At 46.1% G+C, this 27,068-nt stretch overlaps 1 protein-coding gene across 1 annotated transcript in view; it reads right to left on the bottom strand.

Annotated features, from left to right (window-relative positions):
* The window catches only part of LOC144754187 (E3 ubiquitin-protein ligase TRIM39-like), a 181,098-nt gene extending 158,482 nt beyond the window's left edge, over window positions 1-22,616 (bottom strand). The window contains exon 1 of the mRNA XM_078641770.1: window positions 21,796-22,616. Within this exon, the coding sequence (XP_078497896.1) occupies window positions 21,796-22,209 (414 nt within the window). The 5' untranslated portion in view covers window positions 22,210-22,616. The remainder of the gene's footprint in view (window positions 1-21,795) is intronic.
* Between the last annotated feature and the right edge of the window lie 4,452 nt (window positions 22,617-27,068).

Raw genomic sequence — 27,068 nt, 5'->3', positions numbered from 1 at the left:
TCTACAATGATGTAACAACTGACTATGCTAATGAAACAAAGCAAATTCCTATAGCAAAAAGGAATCCAGAAGCAATGAAAACAATTGACAGATCAGCATCAGGCTACTTCATCAACTTCAATGATTTTTCTGAGGATCTGAGTGAACCTGAAGAACAGCCAACAACAAAAACTTTTAAAGACAAAGCAAAGGAACTCTTTCATCAACTAAAAGAAACATATCTGATTTCTCCATGGATTGAAATTTGGGTGGCACTAGGTGTATCTGCACTCATACTTTGGCTCATCATGGTACTATGCTTGGGACATTTCATTGAGGGAAAATATGTTACAATGGACACAGCAAGTCAGAACATCAACTTGGTCCTAAAACCACACAAGTCTTCACACATCGAGAAAAGAGAACTTTCTTCAGTAAACTTCACAGCCAATCCTATACCCGACGGGGTAGCATGGGGCAAAACTGATTACGAAATCTATGGTCCGGTTGAGCTCCTGAAGTATCCTCATCAATTCAAGATTTCATTGAGTGACTTTGTAAAACCAAGCACATTCGCTGATGATTGGGACTTTGAAAGTATTAATGATATGATGTCAGATCTAGTGATGTCAGCTAAATTTACAGAACATGATTATTTGCAAGGTTCATCTAATTATGACCAGATGTATTGTTTTAACCACTATGGTAACCATTATCTGCATAAATCTGCTCAACCTAGAAATGTTTTAAATTATAACCAATGGGAACATTGTGCAACTCCACCAAAAGGCAGTTCAAAAACATTTTATGAAAATTTTTCTTATTTCTCAGGGTTCAACACAAGCAATGCAGAAACATTTTATTTCAAATTGTTAAATAGGACAGGTATGAAAACTATGCTTACAAACACAAAATTAATCTATTCAGAGACATGTTGTTGAAAAAATTAAAACATTCGGTTTTGATTTCTGGAACAAAAATATTGAAACGAAAACAATCTGGGGTACAAGAGATTGGCAAGTGCAAGGTATAGAATCATTATTTAGAGCCTGCATGATCCCAGAACAAATTATATTCTTGAATGATACAATTCAACAGACAACTTGTCTTGGCCTAGCCAAAATTAAAGACCTAAACAAACCGTCTATTCCAAAACCAACAACTGACAGTAATGACACTACAGATGTTGAGATAGACGTATCCCATATTTTAAACCAAAACAGAACACATCCTGATTGGAGAAAATGGTTGATCTGGCCCACAGACACAAATAACTGTCAAGATAGATTCCTGAACAAAATACAGGGGTTAACATTGACCAGGCCAGACCTTAGATACTCCCAAAGACAACATCCAGGGATTGTAACTACTTACAGTGTAGGGAAACTCTGCCTCGAATGGCTACATACATCCACACTGGTAGAAATTAAGCAACACTTGACTTTACTTAAAGAAGGTGCTGACTTGCGTGATTTCATTATGGGACCACGCAAACAGCGTCAAAAACGTTTCATAGCGGCCTCTATATATGTAGCTTACAACGAAGCTTGGAAAGAAACTCAAATTGAGACGGCTGAGAGAATACGGGAAATTGACCTTGTTAATTTGGAAAAATTGAATGGATAATACATGGGATAATAACTGTTCCGATAACAACTTTCCAGTTTCGATACTGCCAAAAATATATACAGGAAGGCCAGTATGAAAGGTTGGGTAAAGGATACATTAAGTCAACATGGAACTTACCCTATACACACACATGTTACAGTAATAAAGGACAGAGTGTATTTCTTAGTGGTAATAATTGTGAAAAATCACTAAGTGGTATACTTCTGTGTCAGGGTATGAGTTTGCATGGGGCCTGTGAAGGGACTTCAAATAACCTTTCATGTCACCAGCTCGGCACACCTGCAACACAAATAGAACCATTCTTTAGAAGACTTTCTAACGGGAGTTACATTCTAATTGTAGATCACAGATGTTGTGGCTTACTGCCAGGAAAACCTTATCTCATAAGCGTTAGCTCCAGGGTCATTTGCTGTGAACGAGTATTGTTCCCAAATGACGCTCCAGAAAGGGAGGAACAGATTTGGCCCAGTTTGAAAATCTCTTCTATTCGAATTGATACTTTAAGCAGAATGAAGACTGTGCTCCTACAGACGCCAACCCATTTGACGTCATCAAAAGAAACGTATGATCTCCAAGTTGCAAGGACAACGGGCGAGATACATGCATGGTTATCAACAAATTGCCCCCTACACTTCGCAAAAATGCTAAACGAAATCTTAAATATTTCTGATACAAGTGGTATCGCAAGTGTATTTAAGACAGTTTTTTCGGGACTGTTAACACCATTCAAAGCAGTCCTGGGTATTTTTCCAAATTTGTCCATTCAATCTTTGGCGGACTTCCACTCCTGTTGGGACTCGTAGCAGGCATTTTATTTTTGCTACTCCTGCTTCGTTATGGCAAGCCATGTCACAGACAAGACTCCAGCAACAATGGAAGAAACGATCCTAGCTATACGCTACCGGGACCGCATAACTAAAGTCCTTGGACTAGCCCGACTAAGAGATCTAAATATGACCTGGTTTCTTTCGTTCAGAACCATGTGGCAGAATTGTGTTATGCCTGTATTGAGGTGCATGCTATGCGGCGAAGAATGCGTGTTGGACACCTGTCTTACACTGCAATCAGAAGTACCATTGGATGCAGATACTTTGTTGAGTCCAGTAAAGGCTCATGCATTGTGCTGTCCCCAGCGGCTACCTATCCTGATGACGGCATTCGTGGAGACTTCACCACTACGATTGAAGGGTAGTGAAGTACAGGATGAAAGCAGCATCAACCAGGTACGACCTATTGTAAGCAATGCTGATCGAAACATCACTGAAAGCAAACATGCGCATGACTGCATGGTAGCGACATTTTCCAACCTAGTCGAACTTTCACCAGAAGCTGTAGACTGTTTTTTCGAGAGTCTGTCTGAAATGATGTTTTCACCAGAACAGAGAGAGTGACTTTAAGCAACGTGCACACAGCGTTCCCTGAACTCTGCATTTGGCCTTCAGCTTTAAAAACAAAGCTACTGAGAACTTTTTTCTTCTTCCCCTGACAACGAAAACTTTTTTCTCCAAATCCAAAATATTTACCTTTTTGGCACTTATCTTCTGCTTAAAGTAAAACTATTCCTAGAGAACAGAGCTTCTATTTTTAGGAAACTCTAGAGACATTACGTTACCTCAACCTCTAGCTTATTTACAAGTAATTGTATTTATATGTGATGAAGTGGTCTCGCACTTTTCTTCTGTATTAAGAGCCATTTCATGTGTAATGTTCGCAAATCATTCATGCTGATTTAAACTGTGCATCTTTTTTTGAATGATTACACTGCTTGAATGCATACAGTACCTATACTCATTTCCGTGAATTTCGCAATACCATTTTTCGAATGCAAACAATGTATTTTGGGGTGGTCCGGTATACACATGCACTGTTAGTTATGTTTACTATTGCTTAGGTTAGTAAATATGTACATAAATTTGTGGAGTGGGTGTAGTATGTTTATCTAGGGATCTGTATCGATACTCCTATTTCTGACCCTTGTCCGGTTAGTAAATCACTAGTAGCCATACAACGGCACAGAAACCCGTTTTCAGATTAAGTCATAGCGCATGCTATCACATTAGGCAAGCACTATTCCTCCAGCCCCCCTAGAAAGCACACCGAGTTCTCAAAACAAACCAAACCTCCAGCAGACCTGGGAAATCCCCCGCAGCTATTGTTTTGATTTAGTTCGAGAACTCCTGTAAAGAATGTAAGAACGACCAGTTCTTATGACATCCTTACTGACGTATTATGTTCATCCTTACGTCAAACTCTGCACCTTTCAGGTATAAATATACCAACGCTGCCCTAAGCAAGGACACGGTGGTGATGAGCTTGGAGCAGCGCTACTTGCCGGAGAGCCCAGCTGATGCAGGAAGCCCACGGACGCTGCCCCTCCCTTTTGACGTGCTGAGAGAGACGCTGCCTTTTCTCCTGCCGAGAAATCCAGCCTCCGGCGTTTCCGGCTTGCCCTCGCGGGTAACTGGTATACCGAGTCCTGAGACAGAGATACCAGCCCTCCAGCCTTCTAAATCCCAGGTACTGAACTGACCAACCCCTTACAGAGAATTCTTGAGTCAGATTCTTGGCAAACCAAACTTAACTTAAACTGCTACTTACTTACTCCCTCCCCCGTATTAGGCTCAGGTCAGGTACACCGGGGTAGGCGTAGTTAGAAGCACCAGTTGAGTACGATTAGTCAATGTATATATGTATGTATAACTTTTATCCATTTTAAAGTATCATATGGCTAAGAAACCATATCAATGATTTTACAGTATTACTTTATAATCCTGCTTTTACTGTATGCACTTTACTTAACCATAAGTATTGCAATTGTAGCGATTCATTTCTCTTGTATGAGAAAAGAGACTGATCGGGCTCGCTGGCGAGGTCCCGATAGATGGGGCGGAGGAGCTGGGACCTGTTCATTGCTCCTTCTTATTACCGGGGATGGCGAGTTTTTTGTTGGGGTTAGGGGTTTGATAGGCAGGGAGAAAAGCGGATCTACTAAATAAAGCCTGACTATGTTGATATTGAATGATTATTGTTGCTATGGTGTTGCCACCTGGTCTTTATGTGGATTCCTGGATATTGCCACCCTGCCTCCGGGATGTGGGCCTGAGGCTGTGTACAATGCGGTTTCTGACTGGTACCCAACCATAAGTGAAGATGGGAGGGACTGTGTAAACGATTGTTCATTTCTGATTCTGCAATAAAGATTGTTTTACAAAAAAAAAAAAAAAAAAAGAATGAGAAAAGAGACTGATCAATAAATAACACCTTTTTATTGAACACGCCCGTCTCTTCTTTTGTCTACAATCTGGTGAAACTAAGTATGCACGTATTGACTGAGTAAAATAGTTGTCTTTTGTTTTCACACGACTCTAGAGATATACTCTTGATTAGGGGGAGCAAAGTGGTCATGTTCTATGGTTGTCAGAAACTAAATCCCTTCTTGTCTATCCAGGGAGGTTAAACTCCTCCTTGCCTATTCGAGAAAGTTTCTAGTGAACTCTGAGCTAGCTGGCACACAAACCTTTAAGTCTAATATCGTCAGTAGAAGACCTAGTTAACCTCTGTCCTACGTCTATACTATTGAAGATATTATTCCAATGCGCAGAGCCTATTGGGAAAATAGGAACTACACTACAGGCCGATATACTGGAAGGAAACATAGGGCGCGGAATGAGAGCACTGAAGGGCAGCATGGCCTTTTGGGCCACGCTTCCATTATCCGTAGCGGGCCGAGTAGCACTACTAAAAATAGTGGCACTACCACGCTTCCTGCATTACTTTAGAACACTCCCTGTGTGGATCCCAGCTGCCACCTTCCGACTCCTGAGATCCATGATAGGGCGCTTTCTCTGGGGGGCGGGGCGGCGAAGAGTGGCACTGATGACTCTGGTAAGACCCAAACCGGAGAGGGGGATGGCGGTCCCCGATCTGGAATTATATTACTTGGCAGCGCAGCTTCAGATTTATACACAAGAGGTGGCTCGAGAATTCAGAGGCTCAGACCACACTAGAGGCCGAGGCATCCTTCGACATGTTCTTTTCTTTATAGCACTACAGCAGAAATTAGAGCTAAACACTCTAACCCTCGAGGAACATATGATAAGACTATGGTGGAACCGCACTCAGCGCAAGGCGGGGGTGCTACATCCATACGCCCCTGAGATGCCATTGGGAATGTTGACAGCACTTCCGCATGGCGGAGACTGGTCCAGACTACAGCTCTGGGAAGAAGCGGGAATACAAATGATAGGAGACCTATACGAGGAGGGAGCCCTGGTGCCCTACCCGACGCTCCTAGACTGGTACGACATACCCAGGGGGGACTTCTTGCCCCATGCCGCATTAACACAAGCGATACAAACACACTGGAAAGAAGGCCTCACTGAACCAAAAACAACAATGGTTTGTCAATATACCATGAGCTCTGCTGGAATTTACAAGGCAGTCACTTGTCTTTACTCCAGAATGGTTAACGAGAATCTACCGCCTTTAGCGACGCTCAAAGAGAAGTGGGAAACAGAGATAGAAAGACCTATACCTGAGACAACATGGGCGCAGATTGTGCGGAGGGCCCAGAAGAGCACACGTAACGCCATATTCCAGCTGGTGCACTTTTTTGTCCTTCACCGGGCGTATCTCACGCCGGGAAGGATCCAAAAATATTTCAATGCAGACGAGGGAGCCTGCCCCAGATGCGCACTGGTCGGAGCGGAACTGGGCCACATGCTATGGTCGTGCCCGGCACTAGACCTATATTGGAAAGAGGTGGGAGACACACTGAATTCGGTTACAGACCGCCGGGGCTTAACGTTTGACATAGCAGTAGGTATACTACATTGGTTCCCCCACAACCCCAAAAATAAGATTACCAGTAAATTTATAGACATGGGACTAGTATTAGCCAAGCGAGAAATTACACGACACTGGAAGGCGGCGATAGGCCCGAATAGCACGAGATGGAGGAACGAGTTTATTAAATGGGCTAATGGAGAGAGCACGGTCAGATTCCAATCTGCGCAGCGACAACATAACGAAAAGGCATTAGAATCTGCCCAGGCATGGGACGCCCTAACGCAAGCGTTGAGCGACTATAATAGGCAGGACGACCAGGGAGATCAGCAATCAGAAGATGAGGCTTCCCCGTAACAAACCAGGGACATTACATCACTTGACATACATCCCAGTGACTCCTGCACATCCGTACTATTTGAGTTGATGCCTCCTGCACCTAGAGGATGAGGACCCGGGGAGGGATAACCTGTTAGCCACCTAGGGTAAGGCATACGGAGACTAGTATGCATAGAAAGAAATGAGAAAGGCTGGATACGGTCTACCGCGTTATGATTGCCCCTTAGGGTTTATCTCAGCTTTGCCTTGGGGATGGGACAGAAGGGAGAACAAGAAAAGCAGATGCAAGAACTCCTTGCTGTACGGTTGCAAGTGCTTGTTGCTATTAAGCTTTTAACGTTTTTCTGGTTAATGCCGCCCGACCCCCGGGATGTGGTCTAAATGGACGTGTAATGTTTTGATTAGTGACCTGAGCACAGCAGCTGTTGGAAGCAGGATTGTCGAACAGAAAGATTGTATGCCTTACCAATCTGCAATAAAAATATATTTACAAACAAAAAATGTCCCGCCTGCAACAATCCGGCTCCACTTCCCGCTGAGCGTCTGACACCCCGATCTACCTCCTCCTCCTTCAAAGGACGGGGTGTCATCTGGCAGGAAAAACCCACGACAGAAACCTGGGTGGAGGGGAACCCCCTACCTGATCAAAGACTTCAAAGACCTTTTGGCCTATAACTAGTGGGCCCTTGAACTGTAGAGGGGAGGATCATTTTTGGGACCAGGAGAGCCCTGCTGACTTCGTCGCGGCTCGTACCCTGAGAACCGTACCTCCTGTATGCAACGTCTTTCATCAACAAGAGCCCTGCTGACTTCGGCGCAGCTCGCACACCTCGAGCTGGACCTCCGGTATGCATCGTACCAACATCAGCCCAGCAGCATTTCAACGCGTCTTGTGTGTTTCGAGACGGACCTCGGGTACGCATCATACCAACATCAGCCCTGTAGCATTTCAACGTGGCTCGTGTGTTTCGAGACGGACCTCGGGTATGCATCATACCAACATCAGCCCAGCAGCATTTCAACGCGGCTCGTGTGTTTCGAGACGGACCTCGGGTACGCATCATACCAACATCAGCCCAGCAGCATTTCAACGTGGCTCGTGTGTTTCGAGCCAACCAGCCTGTACGACGCGAATCGACATCTCCAAGACCTACAGCAGCTCATCGTGGTTCCCCTGAACCGACTCATACTCTCGTACGCAACGTAGCAGCTGGGTTCGCCTCGTACACCTAATCTTTGACTGTGAGTATCCGAGTCGCCCTAGCTACTCGAACCCAACCTGAACTGACCCCACCCCAGTTACAACCCACAAACAGTTGCCCCAACCTTCATACCTTATTGTGGATTTTTATTGTTATTGGCCTTGTGATAAATCGATAAAAAAAGAATACTATATTTTCATATAAAACCTGTGTGGTGTCCATTTGTAGTGTGGCAAGATATTACTGTACATGGTCATAAATGCTTTACACCTGCCCTCGAGGTTCGGTCTGATTGCTTGGTTATACTACTAAGGGGATAATCCCCTACCCTAACTAGAGGAGGCAGGTCCCTGCTTGGACAGAATTACTTACATCTGCCAACCAGAGACCGCCAAGTTTAACATGATTGCCCAGAATTACAGAATGTTAAGCATCATTGCCGAGACTTGAACCCGGTTCCCCAGTTTCGAGGTCGACCGCCATAGCTGTTAGGCCAACTCCTCTCCCGCTCCTCTTTAAAGTCTGCAGATAAGGCCAAAAGCCCCCAATTTGATAACAGTATAAATCCACCAGTGGCCCAAAGAGGACATGGAGGTGCTTGAGGCCAAGCCTTGTATGACAGTTTTTACAAGACCAGTCTTAACGGCGACATCCAGGAAAGACCCCAGGAATAGACGATGTAACCACTTCTTTCCCACAAAAACTAGAGATGACTGTTGAAAGAACCTTGGATTCAACCCCAAAAACATTTAGGAAAGAATTCAGAGGAGTGGAAGCCCCACACAGGGGTTTGAAGCCTGATGGGCCAAGAAGTCATGCAAGATGAGACACAAGCACCCCAAGAGGCTCTAAATCTGTTAGTTCAACTTGATCTATTACAATCAATTGCACAGCATCTGACGTACCAAGATGATAAGTTGGAAAACTAGACCCCACCCTCGAAATTCATAGACCTGTCTCAGATCGCACCAGCTCATGTGCCGACATCATAGAAAAATGGGCGGTACTACCAGAAGTGTTAAAGGACATTGTGGCACCAGCCAAAGGACAGGAGGAGATGATCCCTCCAAAGCAAACAACCCCTAAGAGATTAGCTGGGAAGAAGGTGGAACCAGACAATACTGGAAACTACCTTCTTGCAAATAGCCGAATAATCAAAGCACCTCAGGTAGTACCCAGCAACATGAACATCGGAGATGCCCAAGGCAAAAGGGACTTAAAAGGGATCATCAATTAGTACAATATCCGACGTCGCACATGAAGAAGCAGCTCCCGCTGAGAAGGAAGAAGGAGCCCCAGTATGGACGGAATCAAGGAGGGTTAAGAAAAAGCTGAAAAACAACTGTAGAAATCGAAAATTAAAAGAAGATCAGTACCACCAGCAATGTTGAACCCCGGCAGCACAGCGAATATAAACAATTTAAAACCATTATTCCCCATGTTCAATTTTAAACAGCCAAATAAGGCCGAGGTGACAAGGGAAGAAAATGCCGTGGTAAAAGAGGGTCGAAGCCGACATTCACGCATTGGGAGGCTCCACAAATAGCAAGGCAAATTACAGATAAGACTCAGGAAGAGTCAGTCGGGCAACCCACATTACAGGAAGCTGAGGGCACACAAGTCAGGGCTGCCGCCTCCCCGGGATCGGAGCCTTCACACAGGGCGGTGAAGCACATTAAATTCAATCAGGGCGAGCGGCATGAAGATGACAGAAGGGCTGGACTGCAAAGGGGGTAATAGGCAGACACCAGGTAAGAGCCTCTTTTAATAACCAACTAAATCAGAACTACCAGCGGCTCTCCCTGGGAGAGGATCGATCAACACTGCTTACGGTCAAGCATAAAAACCATCCAGTAATCCATGAGGTGTTGCTTACCCTCAGGTACACAGTCAAAGGCTCCTACAATATTCCAAATAGGTCCAACATCTTATGTCTATTCAGACATATCAATAGCTTGGCACAGATAACCTCTGAAAACATTGAGTGGGTAAAGTTCAGAAGGCTAGACAGTGACACCCACGGTGACTCCACCTTAGTTGGCTTCACCCAACAGCACGTACAACAGACGGTCCTAGTCGAAGCACCACATCTCGCAAACTGGGGCATATAAGTCACAGCACTCAGATTGCCGAAATACCCACACGTTCTGATTCCTAAAAATTATAGGTGGGAGCCTACATCCATTCTTAAAGGCACAATGAATAAAAGCTCTGAACGGAGAGGTAAATCTGAACAACCAAGAACTCCAATAAAAATCAGCATCTCATACAGTGTCATTCAGCACAGATGCACCTGCAAGAGCAGGCCCATATGAGGGATCCATGGCAACAGCGTCCCTAACCAAAGGGATAGCAACCACAGTAGAGGAAGTTTTACTTCAATTTGTGTTCGCAGGGTTAAGTAACATCTTTAGGGACAAGGCCATGCAAGATTACCTTGCAAAGGGGGATGTATTGTGTTTTCACGAGACCTGGGCAATGTCAACAACCCCATTTGGCGACTTTTATGAACATCGCAAACTCCGACGAAAAAGACCAACTCTGGACGCCCGTCAGGAGGTTTATCCATCTTTCTAAGCCACGCCTGAAAACTTAAAACCACAGTTAATAAAGTGGAAACTCCCGGCCTCCAAGTCATAACAATAGAAGGGCTGGGAAAGAGGCAACAGCCCCATCGCCGATTGCTAATAAACTGTTATATCAATCCAACAAAGTGTCAAACGCTTTTCGCTATGGAAACCTTTATCAGTATTCTGGATGGTGTCCATAACGTGATTATTGCTGGAGACTTCAACACGAGAGGTCTGGACCACGTATCAGCTATACCCAGTACCGGGATAAGGTCAGGCTGCTGATAGACTTTCTTAAAAATGTTAAGTTATTATCCACCCATGGATTTTAAAAAAATCAGCTGCCCCTCATGGACTCCCAAGCCAACTTTTAGAAACATATCCACCATAGACTACATTTTAATCAATGAAATGCAGGCACACAAGCTGAGTGATTTTGAAGTGGATGACAGAGAGGAAAGCAATCATAGGCCACTCTGTACCACTTTGGTTTGGCCCTGAAACTAGCAGAATCTCAGGAAACAACTGGCACAACCTCGGGCGAAGAATGGTACATAGCCCTTAAAGGACTAAAAAGGACTGCCAAGCTTAGTAACAGACTGCTGGGATATGTAGCTGCAAAGGAGGAGGTTCCTCAGACACGGCAGACAATGAACATCACAAGTCACTGGGAAATGTCGATAATGGACTCACAGAAGAACCTGGGAAATGTCTACCAAACAAGATGGACCCTCAATGTAAAACAACCCTCTCAGGAGCCAAGAGAACCGAAGTGCCTGAAAAAATGTAAATATGCTCTCAAGAAGGCAATCAAGGCAAAAAAAAAAAAAAGGAGCACACCTGCCACAGGTGACCTCCATCTCGGCCCTGCGGAGCTTACACAGGAAGAAAGTATGGGAGTTGAAAAGACAGTGCACAGAAAAGAACTGGATTAAGGTGTTCTCCTTAATTAAAGAGAAGGACAACTGTAAGTTATGGAGATATATAGTCTAACGAGAACAGCATCGCTGGACACGTGTGGGAACAGTCCTTTAAGGGCCTCTACACGAGCGAATCACACAAGGTGGGCCATTCCACCATTGAATGGTCTCGGCTGCAGCCGAAGTCACCAAACCTCAACTCAGGAGATTTGCAGGAAGAAACCACAGTGTATGGTCAATCTGATTGCTAAATAGGAGGAGGAGACCGCAAGGTATATCAGGGCAATAAGAACCGATGGGGCCCCTGGGCCAAACGGGAATCCTGCCCAAGTATTTAAGTCCGCCCTGACATTTTTTGTAACTATTTTCACTCCACTATACAATCACTCATATGCCACAGCAACACTACCGCAATCCTGGAAAGGTTCAATCATGTTCTCAATACACTAGAAAGGAGGCCACTCGAACACTGCCAACTATAGGCTAATAGCTCTGCTCGACATCAAAGCAAAGGTTTATGCCCATCGACTACTAAGCGACCTAGAGTGCTAGGTGGACAACAATGGTATCCTTCCGCCATATCAGACAATCTTCAGGGCAAATAGCTCTACAACGGATAACATCCTGGCATTGTCCTATCTCTCTAAGCAAGCGGTAAAGAGAAACAATATGCCCCTGTTTTGCTGTTTCATAGACTACACCTCGCCCTTCGATAGAGTCAATCGAGGAAGACTTATGGGCAAATCTCGAATCTGGGGGATCCCTGCGGCACTTTTAAAAGCGATAAAAGCCCTCTATGAGGGGACATGGATCTGGGTCAAACTAAGCTCCACAACTGCAACCTCGAGAGTTGAAACAAACACGGACTAAAGCAGGCCTGTGTTCTAGCTCCACTACTATTTAACTTGTATACAGCAGGCCTGGCACAAGCTCTAAAAGATGCCAGCCTAATACCTCAGAGATTGGGCAAGATGACCCTCGCTAGCCTCCAGTATGCGGACGACACAGTGGTCATGACCCGCACCAGGGTGGGGCTCCAAAGAGCTCTAAAGAATCTACCAGAGTACAACAAGGAAAACAGCCTGCAAGTAAATGAGAACAAAAAACAAAGATAATAATCTTTGGCAAATACCCTCAAAAAAAGCAAGCGTCCTCAACTTTGGTTGACCACCGAATTAGGACAGCTTCATCCTATAATTATTTGGGGGCATGGCTAACAGAGAGAGGGCTACAGCAGGCAAACAGATGAAGGAGTTAATCCCGAAAATCATCAGAATGATTCTCTCACTTAGACGCTCAAGCCATCGCCTAGCAAGCCCATCCGTAGAGCCCATGTTGACAGTACTCAGGGCAAAACTAATCCCAGCAATCAATTATGGCCACCTAGCCTTCCAAGGCGCATATGAGAAATCCTTCACCACAGCCCAGACAAAAGCCTATAAGATTGTGCTTCAGGCGCCGGGACATGCAAGGAATACCAGGCTAAAGCTGGAACTAGGACTAAACCAAAGGGATCTAGCATTGCAGGGGAACCTAATAAAATATTATATCAGAGTGCTTAAAGCCCCCGATACCACCCTCAAACATTTCATGAAAACCATTTTCAGGGCAGCGGGATCTCCATGGTACTTTAACCTGGTCCACGCTGTAGGATCATTGAAAATAGAGGCAGAAAGCATGCCCGACATGAAATCTCACACACCGCTTGGGCTAATGTAGTGAAGCGCCAGGTCCAGACCATCTCGTTTGAACTAGATCTCGCTTCACTCCGGTACAACTTCCATACACTGGCACTTGACAGTTCATACATCTCTGGGAAAGCTCAACCTTCCCTGCAAGACCCACTCTCAGCCCAAGCCAGAAGGAAAATCCTGTTTCTTCGCCTCATTGCCCTTAATATCTTGGACTTCAACCCAACTTGGGCTCGAAAAGACAACACTGTCTATTGCTGGCTATGCAACTACCGTAGAGAATCCTGGCTACATCTCTTATGCTGCTGCCCCACTCTGGCCAGAGATTATCATTGTTTGCTACACCCCACCCTAAGGTATAAGGGGCCATACGTATGAACACATTTTCCTATAGACACAGAATGGGTAAAACCCTTTGATACATCTGGCTCAAGGGTTTTTAGAACCTGCAGGACGCTTCGGATTGGTGCTTTTCAGAAACTACTACCTTCTTACTTGTCAGAGCAGGCAAGTTTATCCATCAAATTAAAATCACACTTGACATCCAGCAACAGGTAGCAGAAACTAGGGTTGACATTATTCATCAACTGAATCACCCGGCCCCCTAACAGCGATGGATGTCACTTAATCGAGGGGCTTCCTCACATGCACAATCGGAGCAGAAAGGCAGTTGTGGGCCCCAGTATGAAGCACACCAAGAACTCCCATCAAAGTTAACCGACTCAATTCAGGCAACGACCCCCAAGGATCCCATAAAACTATTGAACTTTGAATAGGACTATGCAAAATTGGAGCGAACTATTATTATAAAGGATCGCTCATTTATTAATCAGTTTGTAGTCTTAGAAGGACACAAAGTAGCAATTAGGGCACACGTAGGCACATCGCATGTTTACCTTGAGCGCTGAGAAGCTTCATGGAGAGGGCAGATGGGTGTTGTCCAAGTGTTTTATACTGCAAAGATTTTCAGTAATGGTATGGCTAATACATTTCTACTATAACGCAGGCCCCACATTTTTGTCGTAGCGCCTCTGAAAAACTACAGCTGGGTGAGTCTCGAACAAAGCATCAACGAATTCCATGACGCACCGCTCCAACTCAGACACAGCACCTGCTTCGACACTGTAAAATCGACGCAGCACAACTTGACCTTGGCTCATCACCGATACATCGTCCCTGAGCGCCGATTTCTTCACCGACCGAGCACTGCAGGAAGGAACCAAGGTATCAAGCTCAGAAACGGCATTACCTCCCCTGTACCACGCATCATCTCTGGACGTGGACGGCTCAATGAGTTTGCACCACCTTAAGGAACCAACACATCCCTGTCTACAGTGACGCGTCACCTCTTCTGTGCAGCTCACTGTCCCCGAGCGTCACGGTGCCAACGACCTGAATAGCAGTAAGGAACCGACACATCACCTGCCTTTTCAACGCCTCACCTCCCATGCACCATGCATCATCTTTGATTTTTAACGCATATAAAGGTACTTTGTCCTGGTCAAGCGCAACCTTTCATTTTTTAAGTACTGCAACTTGAGTTAATCTTTGAAAACTCATATCTTGACTTGTGTATGGGGGCTTTTTGTTGTTTTGGTCTTGTTCTAATCAGATAAATATTGGCTATTTTTCTAAACTGGTGTGGGTCCTTTTATGGTGCTTTTAGGTCTTGCCTGGCGACCACAGCGCGATGCGCTGTCGCCAACTAGATCTATTGCTACTGACTTACCTCGGAAAGGAGACAGGAGAGTGGCACGCGCATGCCGGACTGGAAATGTGAACGCGCCGTGCACATCTGCTGTCCCCCTTCCTCGCAAGCTTTCTGTAGTTTCACTTTTGTTTTCTAGGCGCACGCGCACTCAACTCGGAATGTCCTTAAGCCTAGTGAGCGACACGCTTTTTTTTTCTAACAGTCAGCAAGCTCTCACTCCCCGGCTCGGTCTGGAGGTTGCCTGGCTGTCTCTTGGTACGCCACGAGGCTCTCCTCACCACTCGGGAGCTCACTGTTGCCTCTGGTACCATGCAGTCTGCCCTTGCTCTTCGCCCGGTCCCAGATGGACCAGGACTTCAGCATGGAGCCTGCAGGAATCCGGACGTCCTCCCCGGTGGTTCCTTCCTGTTTCTTTGGCAGGCCCCGCCAACGTCTTAACGAAGGCTTCCTGACTTCCGGAGTGCGCCCCGCGATGTCGCCTCAGTTCTTCAGCTTGTTCATACTTGCGCTGTTTAAAGACTACAATGTCCAAAATGCACTACAACGGACATTGTTTCTCCACTTAGTCCCCCCTGTTTTCCAAAATTTTAAAAGGAACATCTCCTGCATATTTTTGGGGCTACATTTCAATCGAAATTATTATCCAATCTCAGAGAAACCAATGCCATTTAGGGCTAATACTATCATATTGTCTATGTCGTCCCAAATAACACTCTGTTGTTCCATAGTGTTAAACATTCACAGTTTATTTTCCTGGACACAATGCTGGTTTCCAAATACCCATAACTGGTATGCGCAGGATTCCAATGTCCTTACGAACTCTGGTGGTTCCCAAACATCTCACGAAGTAGCAGGCGGGCCTCCGAGACAGTGTCCCTTCCTTGAAATATCCCATTCAGTATTCTTTTACCACCGGCGGGGATCCCTTTCAAATTAATTCCACAAGACGTGGGGCCTGTTCTGCGGGCGCCACCGCATCACATATCCAACAGACACACACACATTGGAATCCTGCGCATACCAGTTATGGGTCCAGGTCCAGGCCCAGGCCCAGCCCCAGCCCCAGCCCCAGCCCCAGCCCCAGCGCCCCAACGAGCTACCGCGCGGCCAGCCAGCCACCCTTTAAAGGAAGGGGCAACCGCGAGACAGCACCATGGCATGAGTTTGGGGAGACTCCAGAAGGTTCTGGGACACTGCAGCCTACATTCGGAGACGTGGCTTTTAAATGTGGCACAAGGGCAGAGAGAGGGTGTGGCGTAAGGGCCAGAGTTGCCGACTTTGGAACTAGGGAACCAGGTTCGAGTCCCGGCATCGGTTCAACATACTGTGATTCTGGGCAAATCACTTAATGTCCACGTGCCTACAAAACCAACAAGCATTGCAATGCAATAGGTCTTGTTTCTTCTTGAATCTGCAGTATGGCGTCATGGATGCTGTTTGCATTGTTCCTCTTGGATCCGGTAGAGCTTTGTGGTGAGTTCAGTACTTATGGTTTTTTTTCCCCCCGTGACATGGACGCCGCTGATGTGTGGCAAACATTAGCCCCACCTCGTAGATTTTACGTGACTCTGGGCTCATGTAGACGGCCTTTGGCACCACGGAGCTGGTAATAACGGGTGCCACTGACCACACATGGGCAATCTCACACTTAAGGACAGATCTGTAGTTCAGTTGCTTTAGGAGGCAACATCAAGTGTCCCAGGGACTTCCAGGATCCACGAAATGGGAGAAGGAAATTGCTGCTGGGGCCTTCTACCCCCACCCCCATCACGCCTCCCCTGCCCCCAGCATTTATGGAAGTTTAGACCCCTCTGCGGTGTGGGCAGTCTGAAGACTTCATCTACAGTTGTGAGATCCATTGTGTCTTCCCTCTTAAAAATCAGGAATGCTTGTGGAGTGGTGGGCATACGCACCTCTCCATGTCTGTGTGTTGCACACTCTCGCAAAGCCTGGATTGGATTACCCATCCATAAAAGGAACAGTTATAATTAAACAAGTATCCTTGCTTAACGAGAATGCGTTATGATGTCCAATAAATGTAACTGAGAGGCTTCCCTGTAATAGCTATGATGTATGTATGAGGTTCTTTTCCTCTTTTCGATTTCTAAGGGAAATTTCACACACAAGCATTCTCTTTCAGCACCTTTATTTCTTCTCTCTCTCTGGAGCGACCATATGTAAATAATGTGAATTACACTTTCAAGTTGCACATAAATATAAAACAATCAAATGCATTGACTTCTATGTGTGTGATAAGTACTGATATCATTTAATTTTCTCTTCCATATTGTTGAAAGTAATATCTTACACCCTACCTCTAAGTTGAGGAGTCTGGTTTGTACATATACAATTCAGGATACATTAATTTGTTAAATCTTGTCTTTCCTGTTGGCCTCTCTGCTTGGACCATTGTTGTCGTGTATCAGGTTTAGACATGAGCCCTTATTATGAGTGGCACAGAAATGTATTTTATATTTACTGCACCTGAAAAAATACGACTTCTTAGAATTCGAATTTGGCTGGTGCGGTAAATACCGTCCAATTCCAAGATGTTGAGGAATAGCATGAGGATCCTTGTGCTTACTGCACCAAAATCTGCATGTTCTTGTTAATAGGTGTAACTTTCCACCCATGATTATTGGCAGATTTTTACCTGCTAATATATGTACTACAAAACTCATAATTGCGAGATTTCGAAATAGCACTTATCGCACATAGTTCAATTAACTGGGCTGGTCGTGATGAGAGCACTGGGTGTGCTGGTTTTCACATTCTGGTGCATAAACTAGTGCTGTGTATCTGATCTACAGTAAGTCATCAGGTGGGCAGAGTTTTTGTCAAATATAAATGCCTTTGATTAGCCATTTGCAAATGAAAAAGGAGTAAACTTTTAACACCTTTCTTTAATGCTCTACTCGTGATATGGTATTAGTCTACTGTAGAATAGACCAACGTCATGACCTCTTTGTCTGATCCTTATTAGAATGGTCTTGTATTGTATTGTATTGTATTGTAAGGGGTGCTTATAGAGCGCACTGACACCGTGGGTTTCCTGGCGCTGGATAGACATGGAGACTGCAGAAGGGCTAGGCAGATTGGGGAAAAAGCCAAGTTTTTAGAGACTTACGAAAAAGAGTCAAAGAATTGGAGACTTTAAGAGAAAGTGGAAGAGAATTCCAAAGCTTGGGGGCCAGGTGTGCAAATCTCCGGCCTCCAGATCTGCAGAGCTTGTAAGAGGGGACAGTCAGCAGGTGAAGATGAGAGGATCTCAGATTCCGAGACGGGCAGTAGGGACTAATCAGAGATTTCACGAACGCAGGGCAAGGCCCGGCTAGCGATTTGAAAATAAGGCAGCCGATCTTGAAGGCCGCCCTTGCGGTGACAGGGAGCCAGTGGAGTTTGACAAGGAGGGGCCTGGCGGACTGCCACTTCGGGATCCCTAGGGCCAATCTCGCCGCTTGATTTTGCACCACTTGCAGTCTGGCCACCGATGTTTTAGGCAGACCGTGGTAGATTGCGTTAGAAAAATCTAAGCGGGAGAGGACGAGAGCCATGATGACCTGCAGGAGGGCATCGGGAGTGAAGAGGGATGCCACTTTCCTGATCCTGCGCAGCTGGTAGATGCAGGATGAGACCACCGTCCCTACCTGTGGCCCAAGGGATAGACCGGAATCGATTGTGACTCCTAGGCTCTTCACCGAAGCCACGGGGGTGGGGGAGGGGCCAAGTTCCGCCGGCCAGAATTGTGGCCCCCAGGAGGTGGCGCTCCTGCCAGGGAGGAGGAGCTCCGTCTTCCCGGGGTTCAATTTCAGCTGGTTGTGGCCCATCCACCGAAGAATATGGGACATGACTGCCTGAAAATTAGGAATAGCAGAAGGGGAGTTAAGAGAGAAGATGAGCTGCAGGTCGTCCGCGTAATTAAACACGGTGACGTCCCACTGCCTCAAAGAGAAAAGAAGAGGGCGGAGATAAAGGTTGAAAAGAAGAGGGGATAGAGAAGAACCCTGGGGAACCCCACAAAGCGAGTGCTCCCTAGGAGCCCTGAAAGTACCCAGACTAAGGGTCTGAGACCTGCCGGTCAGAAATGACCTGACCCAGGCCAACGCCAGGCCCTGGATGCCAGCCTCCTCGACACGGTGGAGAAGGATGTTATGGTCCACCGTGTCGAAGGCGGCAGACAGATCTAATAATACCAGGGCCTGGGGGGTACCCTTGTCAACCCCGTCTCTCAAGGCATCCAGCACCGCCAAGATCACAGTCTCAGTAGAGTGGCCGGGTCTGAAGCCAGCCTGATTGACCTCGAGGAAGTTGGAACTCTCGATAAACTGTGAGAGACAGGTAGTGACGTGGGCTTCCAGGATTTTAGAAAAGAAAGGCAGAAGAGAGATAGGACGGTAATTTGCTGGAACGGCGGGATCCGCCCCTGGCTTCTTCAGGAGGGGCACCAGAACAGCTTCCTTGAAGGAGCCAGGCACCGTACCAGAAGAAAGAGAAGAGTTGAGCAAAGGAAGAATGCAGTTGGGTAAAGAGTGGCAGATAGCCCGAAGAATGGACGGGGGACAGCAGTCATCTGGGGATCCGGATTTGATGCGGGTGGCAAGAGTGGCCAAAGAGGTATGGTCTAAGAGGGGGAATTGTGTGAATGAGGACAGGTTGTGAGGGGGGGGGACAGAACCAGCGCCAGGAGAAGTAGCTGGAATGGTGTCCTTGATCAATACAATTTTTTCAACAAAATAGGTGCTGAGAGCATTACATGCTTCCTGTGTGGCAACCTGAATGGGGAGCGTCCTAGGGTCGGTGGTGAATTCGTTGAGGACCTTGAAGATTTCTTTGGATTGACATGAAGCCGATAGAATTTTCCCTGATGCGTAGGTTTTCTTTGCTGTAAGAATGGCAAGTTTGTACCTGTTACGGGCAGCCACATAGGCATCTCTACTTAGGGGGTGGTAATCTCTCCTCTTTGCTGATGGACATGATGTCTCCACCGAAAAGACAAGAAAGCTGTATGCTTTCTCTCCCTATCCACAGTTTCTTTGGAGCCTTTCACCCTCCCTCGTCAGGTGCTAGGTCATAAATTGGGTTCCTTAAAAAGCTGCAGGGTGCCCACATTTGTTAGTAAATAGGATGAACAAATAACGCCCCAAAATCCTGTGCTGTATGTGGAACAAGTTTACTTATTAGAACCACTGGGGTAAACTATTGCATCAGTGAGAAATGGGACGGGAAGTGACAAAATGCTTCCAGACTATTCCCAACAGCAACAAGCATTTGCAATGCAATAGGTTACGCGAGTTTGAGCTATTAGCATTGTATATGATAATGCCTTTTATTTTTGTTCTGGTTTTTAAAACATAAATAAAAGGCATTGTCATTTACAATGCCAATAGCTTAAACTTGCGTAAATGCGAGACCTATTGCATTGCAAATGCTGGTTTTACTGTGTTACTGTGTGTGCATACAAATAGTTCACGCATTTCCTCTCAGGACAAGCCTGACTGCTTGGTACCAAGCTGCCATGGGGGTGAACAGAGGTTATTCCTAGTGTGTAACTTATTTACCTTGACTAGAGTGACGGTTCCTACTTGGACAGGGTGCATACCCCTGCCAACTAGAGACCCCATTTCGAAGAGGCAGGATGGCAGCAGTCAGATAGAGACTGTGAACAGTAGGGTCAAAGGTCTTGGAACCGCGTCCATGTGTCAAACTGCTTCTGTTGTACTATCCTGGCCAGGGATATCTTCTTGTGCAGGAGACTCGTACCACGAGCCCCCTGACAAGTGTTTTACATCTGGCGTGTTGCTCTCCAGCAGAGTGCGAGAGTGAAGTCCACCCACAGAGGTCCTGCTTTTAACCCGAGTGAAACCCCCTCCCATGACCAGCCATGACACTACTAATGGTGGCCGCTGCATATATCAAAGTGGGTAGATGTTTCCTCAAACTCAGAGTGGAGAGCGCCTACTGACACTACCTTGTCTTGTTTGATCCTAAAACACCCCCACACACGCCTCTGATCTTCTGCAGCCGCATCTGTAGCTCACAGTGTGAACGGCCTGTGATCTCAGCGCTTTGACTGACACACTGTGTGCTCTTCTGCAGCTTCCTATATAGGTCTCTCCCACCCACAATCATTCCTTGTGCTTTAGGGCAGCCTTCTGTGGGGGATCCAGAGGGTTCATTGTGATCTCTGAATACCCACAGACACATCTTGTGCTCTTCTGCAGCCTCTTCTATGGGGCTCATAGTGCACAACCTCTGATCCCTGAAGCGACAAATATATTTTGTAATCCTCAGGGAGACTCATAGAGTGTCTGCACTTGTGACTCCTCACTACCTACATACATGCTGTGTGATCTTGGTCATCACAGTCTATGGTACCCACAGGGTGAATTTTGATCCCTTAACACTGCAAAACATACTTTGTATATTTCTAAAAACTTAACGAGTGAATTAAATTGTGATCCCCAAACACCCACACACATACCGTGTGCTCCTCTGCAGCTTCTTCCTCTGTAGAACTTACACTGTCTTCACTTGTGAATCGTGAACACCCACATACACTCCTTGCACAGACTTCTCTTTGGGGCCCAGGGGTGCATTAAAATCCATAAACACCCACAGACATACCCTGTTCTCCTCTGCAGCCTCCTCAATGGCATCCACAGGGAGGGTGACCAGATGACTCCATGGCACCGGGACTCAACTTTTTCCATATCAGGGTTTTTGTATTAACCTATCAGTGCATTCTGGGAGTTGTAGTCTTGTTTAATTTTACTTGACGATATTGCTTCAACACACCAGATGAATATGATATGTAAAAAGCAAAATCCAGGAATGGAAAAGTAGTGTCCCTGTAACACGTAGCTGTCTGGTCTGAATTATACTAAGGATGACTTATGATCTCTGCAAACTCTCACACACAGCGTGTGCTCTCTAAGCGACTCAGTGATCCCTGGACATCCACAGACATACCTTGTGATCCTCTGCAGCCTCCTCTATAGGACTTGCGGAATGTGTTTTATGCTCCTTGGACTCCCGGCAGACCCAGCATATCATCCTCTGATCCTCTGCACAGAACAGCCTCAGCTTCTCTTCATGTTTCTCACACAGATTCTCCTCCGGGGGCTTCACGGGGGGCAGATGAAACTGTTTTAACATTTCCGCCACGTTCCCCAGCTGCCTGTTGGGTCGGAGGTTTTTCCCATTAGATATCTCCCTGCACTGTGGACAGGGGAAGTTTTCATCTCTTCCCTCCCAGCTCTGGGTGATGCAGGAGCGGCAGAAGTTGTGTCCACAATCGATCATCACCGGATCCTTAAAATATTCCAGACAGATGGAACAAGTGGCCTCTTCCTGGAGGTTCCCGAGCTGAGCTGCTGCCGCCATGATGCAGAAATGCAGGAAGTGAAGGTAAGTTTCGGTTTCTCTCTTTGTGAAGTGGGTGTGTCTGTGAGTCTGTCCCTCTCTGTGTGCAGTGGGTGTGTCTGTGCGTCTGTCCCTCTCTGTGTGCAGTGGGTGTGGCTGTGCGTCTGCCCCTCTCTGTGTGCAGTGGGTGTGTCTGTGCGTCTGTCCCTCTCTGTGTGCAGTGGGTGTGTCTGTGCGTCTGTCCCTCTCTGTGTGAAGTGGTTGTGTATGTGCGTCTGTCCCTCTCCGTGTGCAGTGGGTGTGTCTGTCCCTCTCTGTGTGCAGTGGGTGTGTCTGTGCGCCTGTCCCTCTGTGTGCAGTGGGTGTGTCTGTGCGTCTGCCCCTCTCCGTGTGCAGTGGGTGTGTCTGTGCGTCTGCCCCTCTCTGGCTGCGCTGGGACTTCCGTGATCGAGTCACTCAGAGCAGGAGGGGGGCGGGGCTGACTCGTCTGATCCTGGGCTTTACCTCCAGGATTGGCCCCTTCCTCGGCTATTTATTTTATTATTTTTTGCGTTTTTATATAGCGCGGACTTTACCCGAGGGCGTCAGAGCGCTTCACAATAGGAACACTACTGATACATGAGGAGAAAATTACAAGTTAACAAATTACAAAAGCAAACGTTAAGTTACATGAGGCAAAAGTGACAATCGTGAGCAAACAACATATAAGATGCAGCAAACGGTATGTTACAGGAGGAAAAAGTGACGTGTGCAGGTTACAAAAGCGTACAAAGTACAAGTAGAGGTATAGTACTGCAATAAATGGCAGACACTCAAACACAAGAACAAACGTTACGTAGGCAATGGTGGCACTTGTGCAAGTATCTAAAGCAAACAAAATGTAAGAGGTAGCAAACAGTATGTTACAAGAGAAAAGTGGCGTGTGCATGTTACAAAAGAGTACCAAACACAGGTAGAAGGATAATACTGCAATAAATGGCAGACACTCAAACCATAACACAATGGGAAGGCACTTCCATAGTCATGGAGAATAGAATTTTCTATAATGGAAGGTCTTCCTTCAGATAATAGAGAGGTGGTGGCCCGGAGATGAGGCGGAAGTGAGTTCCAGATTCTAACCGCATTCCCTGAAAAGGATTGGGCCATTGATATTTCCTTCTTGAAAGCGGTAGGTTCAAGCAGTACATTTTCCGCATTTCGTGATGGTCTAGAGCCTCCAGAGAATTTCAGTTTATTCCCCAGGTAGCGAGTAGAGGAGGAGTGCAAGGCTTTGTGGGTGATACAGGCAGTCTTGTAGATAGATCTTGCCTAGATGGGAAGCCAGCGGAGGGTGGATAACATGGGTGTGATGTGTTCGCTACTTTTGGCCCTAAATGAAACGAGCTGCTGAATGGAGAACAGATTTAAGGGGGGACAGGTGGGATTCGGGGAGGCCAGTAAGAAGAGAACTGCAGGAGTCCAGTCTGGAGAGGACCAGCGATTGGACCAGGGTTTTAAGGTCTTGCTCCGGGAAGAAGCGACAAATTCCCCAAAGAAGGCGCAGTTGGTATCGAGCAGACTTTGCAATGGAATTGATGGGGGAGATTAGATTGCGTTTTTTGTCGAGTATGACACCAAGGGATTTTGCGCTGTCGACAATGATGGGTTTATTGTTAAGTAGATTCATCTGATCCATCCATGATTGAACTGGGGGAGGAGAAAGTGAGGAGGAGAGGAGGAAGAATTAGAAGACAAGACCCCCCCCCGAATCGAGTATCCGCAGTGCGTCATCAATCACTTGCAGCAGGGCTGTTTCAGTGCTGCAGTTTTGGATAAAGCCAGACTGAAAATTGTCAAGAAGATCATTGTCCTTCATATGACGAGAGAGTTGTTTCGCTACACATCTTTCTGTGATCTTCGCAAGAAAGGGTAGATTAGTGATGGGGCGGAAGTTGTTGAGGTCATTCGCATCAGCAGTGGGTTTTTTAGGCAGAGGGGTGACCTGCCCAGATTTGAAGGAGACAGGAAGGGAGCCTTGACAGAGGGAGAGGTTGGCCAGAGTGGTCCAATAGGAAAGAGAATGGGTATAGAAGCCAATGGCAATGGCACTAGGGAAGGGGTCAAGAGAATGATTGGAGGGCTTTGTTTCGAGGATGCAATTAAGGAAGGCATCTTCAGAGATGGGGTCAAAGTTTTGCCAAATGGCTAAGGAGTTGCACTCTTTTGGAGGGGTAGGATGAACAACCTGATCCACAAGTAATTTCACTTTTTCATCAAAGAATATAGTGAAATCAGCTGCTTTCTTTGTAGAATCCTCCAACTTGGAGTTTGGGAGAGAGCAGTTAGTATTCTTGATGAGATCAAATACTTTTTTGGGTCTATTTTTGGCTGAGTCACGGAGGGTTCTGAAGTGCAACACTTTCCCAAGGAAGATGTGCTTGTGGTTCTTGGATCTTGCGGACCGAAGCATGGCCAAATTATCGGTGGAGGGCGCTTGCCTCCATTGTTTCTCCAGGATTCTTAGGTGCTTCCTTTCTTCATAGCGGGATTTGTTGAACCAAGGTGCTGAGGGAGTGGGCCTTTTCATTTTGCTTTGGAGAGGAGCGACGTTATTGATTTCGACTGCAAGGACTGTGAGGCATTGGGAGGTGAGTTTGTCAACATTTAGGTTCGGGTCAAGCCTTGGAAGTGATAGCAAAGCTGATTCACAGAGGTAACCAACGTCAATATTTTTAGTGTCACGGAACCCGGAGGTAGCCCTCTTAGGTTGGCCAAGAGTTATAGAGTGTGATAGGTGAAGAGAGAATGGGATGAGGAGGTGGTCAGACCAGTCTACACGAATAGAGAGAGGCTCCAGGATTGGCACCTTCCTCAGCTAGGATACCCGACATAGCTGCCAAGTTTTCAGATTGCTTTTTTCGTTTAATATTTTCTGGTTTTCAGTGTACTTGTGAGAGACATTCTACTTTCAAATGTGTGACCTTTAGAATGACACTTTCTCACAAGTAAAATCTAGGAATTAAATTTGTCCAAGTAAAGAGTGAAAGCGTTGCACGTTTGGGACACCCCCGCCTTCACAAGCATTGTTAGCCCCGCATAGGACGGGGATAGTAAATGTGCAGCTGCTGAATATATGACGCCGCACGGGACATCTGCCGGATGTAAACATTCTGCTCTTTCCAATCAGGATTGACGTTTTGTGTGTTCAGTGTCCAGTGTCTGCACATGAATCACACATGTGAAAAGAAAGGATTTGGAAGCTGCCATCCTTTCTGCCCTCCAGAGATGAGTGTGAGTAGCGGCCCCTTCAGCAGCAGAGCTCCCAGCAGACATGAAATGCTGAGGTCAATGAGGGGAGGTCGAGTTTTGATGATCTCGATTCACTCAGTCAAAGACCCTTCAAAGCAAGCTTCCTGATCAATGGATGGCTGATAAGTGGGGATTTCCCCAACAGTTATATTTGGTTTTCCTCCAAGTATTAGAAAAGATAAAAATAAATGAGTATCCGGACGCTCCCATTTGCTGCTGTGGCTAATATTAAAGATCAAATAAATCTTGAGTCCCTATGCACTCGTTTCCAAATATTTAACCATACGCCATCCACTTAAAGGTGGCGCAAACGTTTGTCACACGATGCCTGTTCGTGTCTTAGATAAAGTACTCAATGTGTGGAGGCAGGGTAACCTTTCACAAAAACGTGCGCTCAAATTAACAACGAACAATTAAGTTTCTTCACTCAATATTACTGTTTTCTTCCAATGATGCTAAATCCAAAGTTTTCTCATCAGTTCATTTTAATGTTTATTAATCATTTTCTTTCCTTATTTCATTTCATAAGGGTCAGCGATATTTTATTTTCCAACAATCCAATTTTATAGCATTACTCTTCCGCCCAATGCATTTCGGGTCGGTAGGTACGACCCTTCGTCAGGGGCCTGCTGTAACGGATTCACGCCTCCACTCGCTCTTAGATTTTCCCATAAAGTAACACTGAAGAAAACAGTAATATTGAGTGAAGAAACTTAATTGTTCGTTGTTAATTTGAGCGCACGTTTTTGTGAAAGGTTACCCTGCCTCCACACATTGAGTGCTAATATTAAAGATGTCATGAGAGCAGGGGGTCAGGGAGGAGGCTCCCCCCACTTGCCGCAGCAGTTCCAGGACAGGAATTAATAGTTTACAGAAATGGAGAGTAAAACTAACAAGAATTGGCATAGCCAATAGGTCTCGCATTTGGGACCTTATAAGTGTTTAGTTATGCAGCACCATATCCTTGGTGCAACAACATCAACTGTTGCATGGCTGAACACTTATAAGGTCCCAAAGGCGAGACCTATTGCTTATGCCAATGCTTGTTTTTATTGGCCGATTTAAAAAGCTGGAAGCCACTTAGATTCTTATATTGATAAATTAAAAAAAGAAAGATATTTTAAGCGTGCAACGCTTTTCATGTAGTGAAGCGTCTGTCAGAAAATGGCAGCTTGTTTGGGCATATTAGAAAATGACAGTTGCTGGCACTTCTGAATTAAAAATAAATGATATCATTGTATTTAAAGGACCACAAGGGGTAGGCTTGCAGCGGAGGAGCGGTCAAAGTGGAATCAAGGGGGGAGGGGGTTTGAGTGAGGGTTTAGCAGCACACGAGAGAGAGTAAGCAAACATATGCTCCAGGGGCTCCTCACTGTGTGAGGAAATGCTATTCTGTGTGTATAGCTTGCACTCCTGCCAAGTGCTGTCACAGTTTTTGTGTGAAGGAGGTTCATCGCTGCTGCCTTTGCTGTATCACATATGCCCATAGGCGGGGCCAATGGAATTATGCGATTTTGATGCAGTGGCGATTTTCGCATAATTATAGATTTGCCTCATTTGCCACATCAAAGTCAAAGTCAAAAAGGCTTTAT

The sequence above is a fragment of the Lissotriton helveticus genome, chromosome 5_1, assembly GCF_964261635.1.
Source record: "Lissotriton helveticus chromosome 5_1, aLisHel1.1, whole genome shotgun sequence".
Classification (NCBI taxonomy): Eukaryota; Metazoa; Chordata; class Amphibia; order Caudata; family Salamandridae; genus Lissotriton; species Lissotriton helveticus.
The sequence above is the reverse complement of the archived record's forward strand: the minus strand, read 5'-3'. Positions and strand labels throughout refer to the sequence as shown.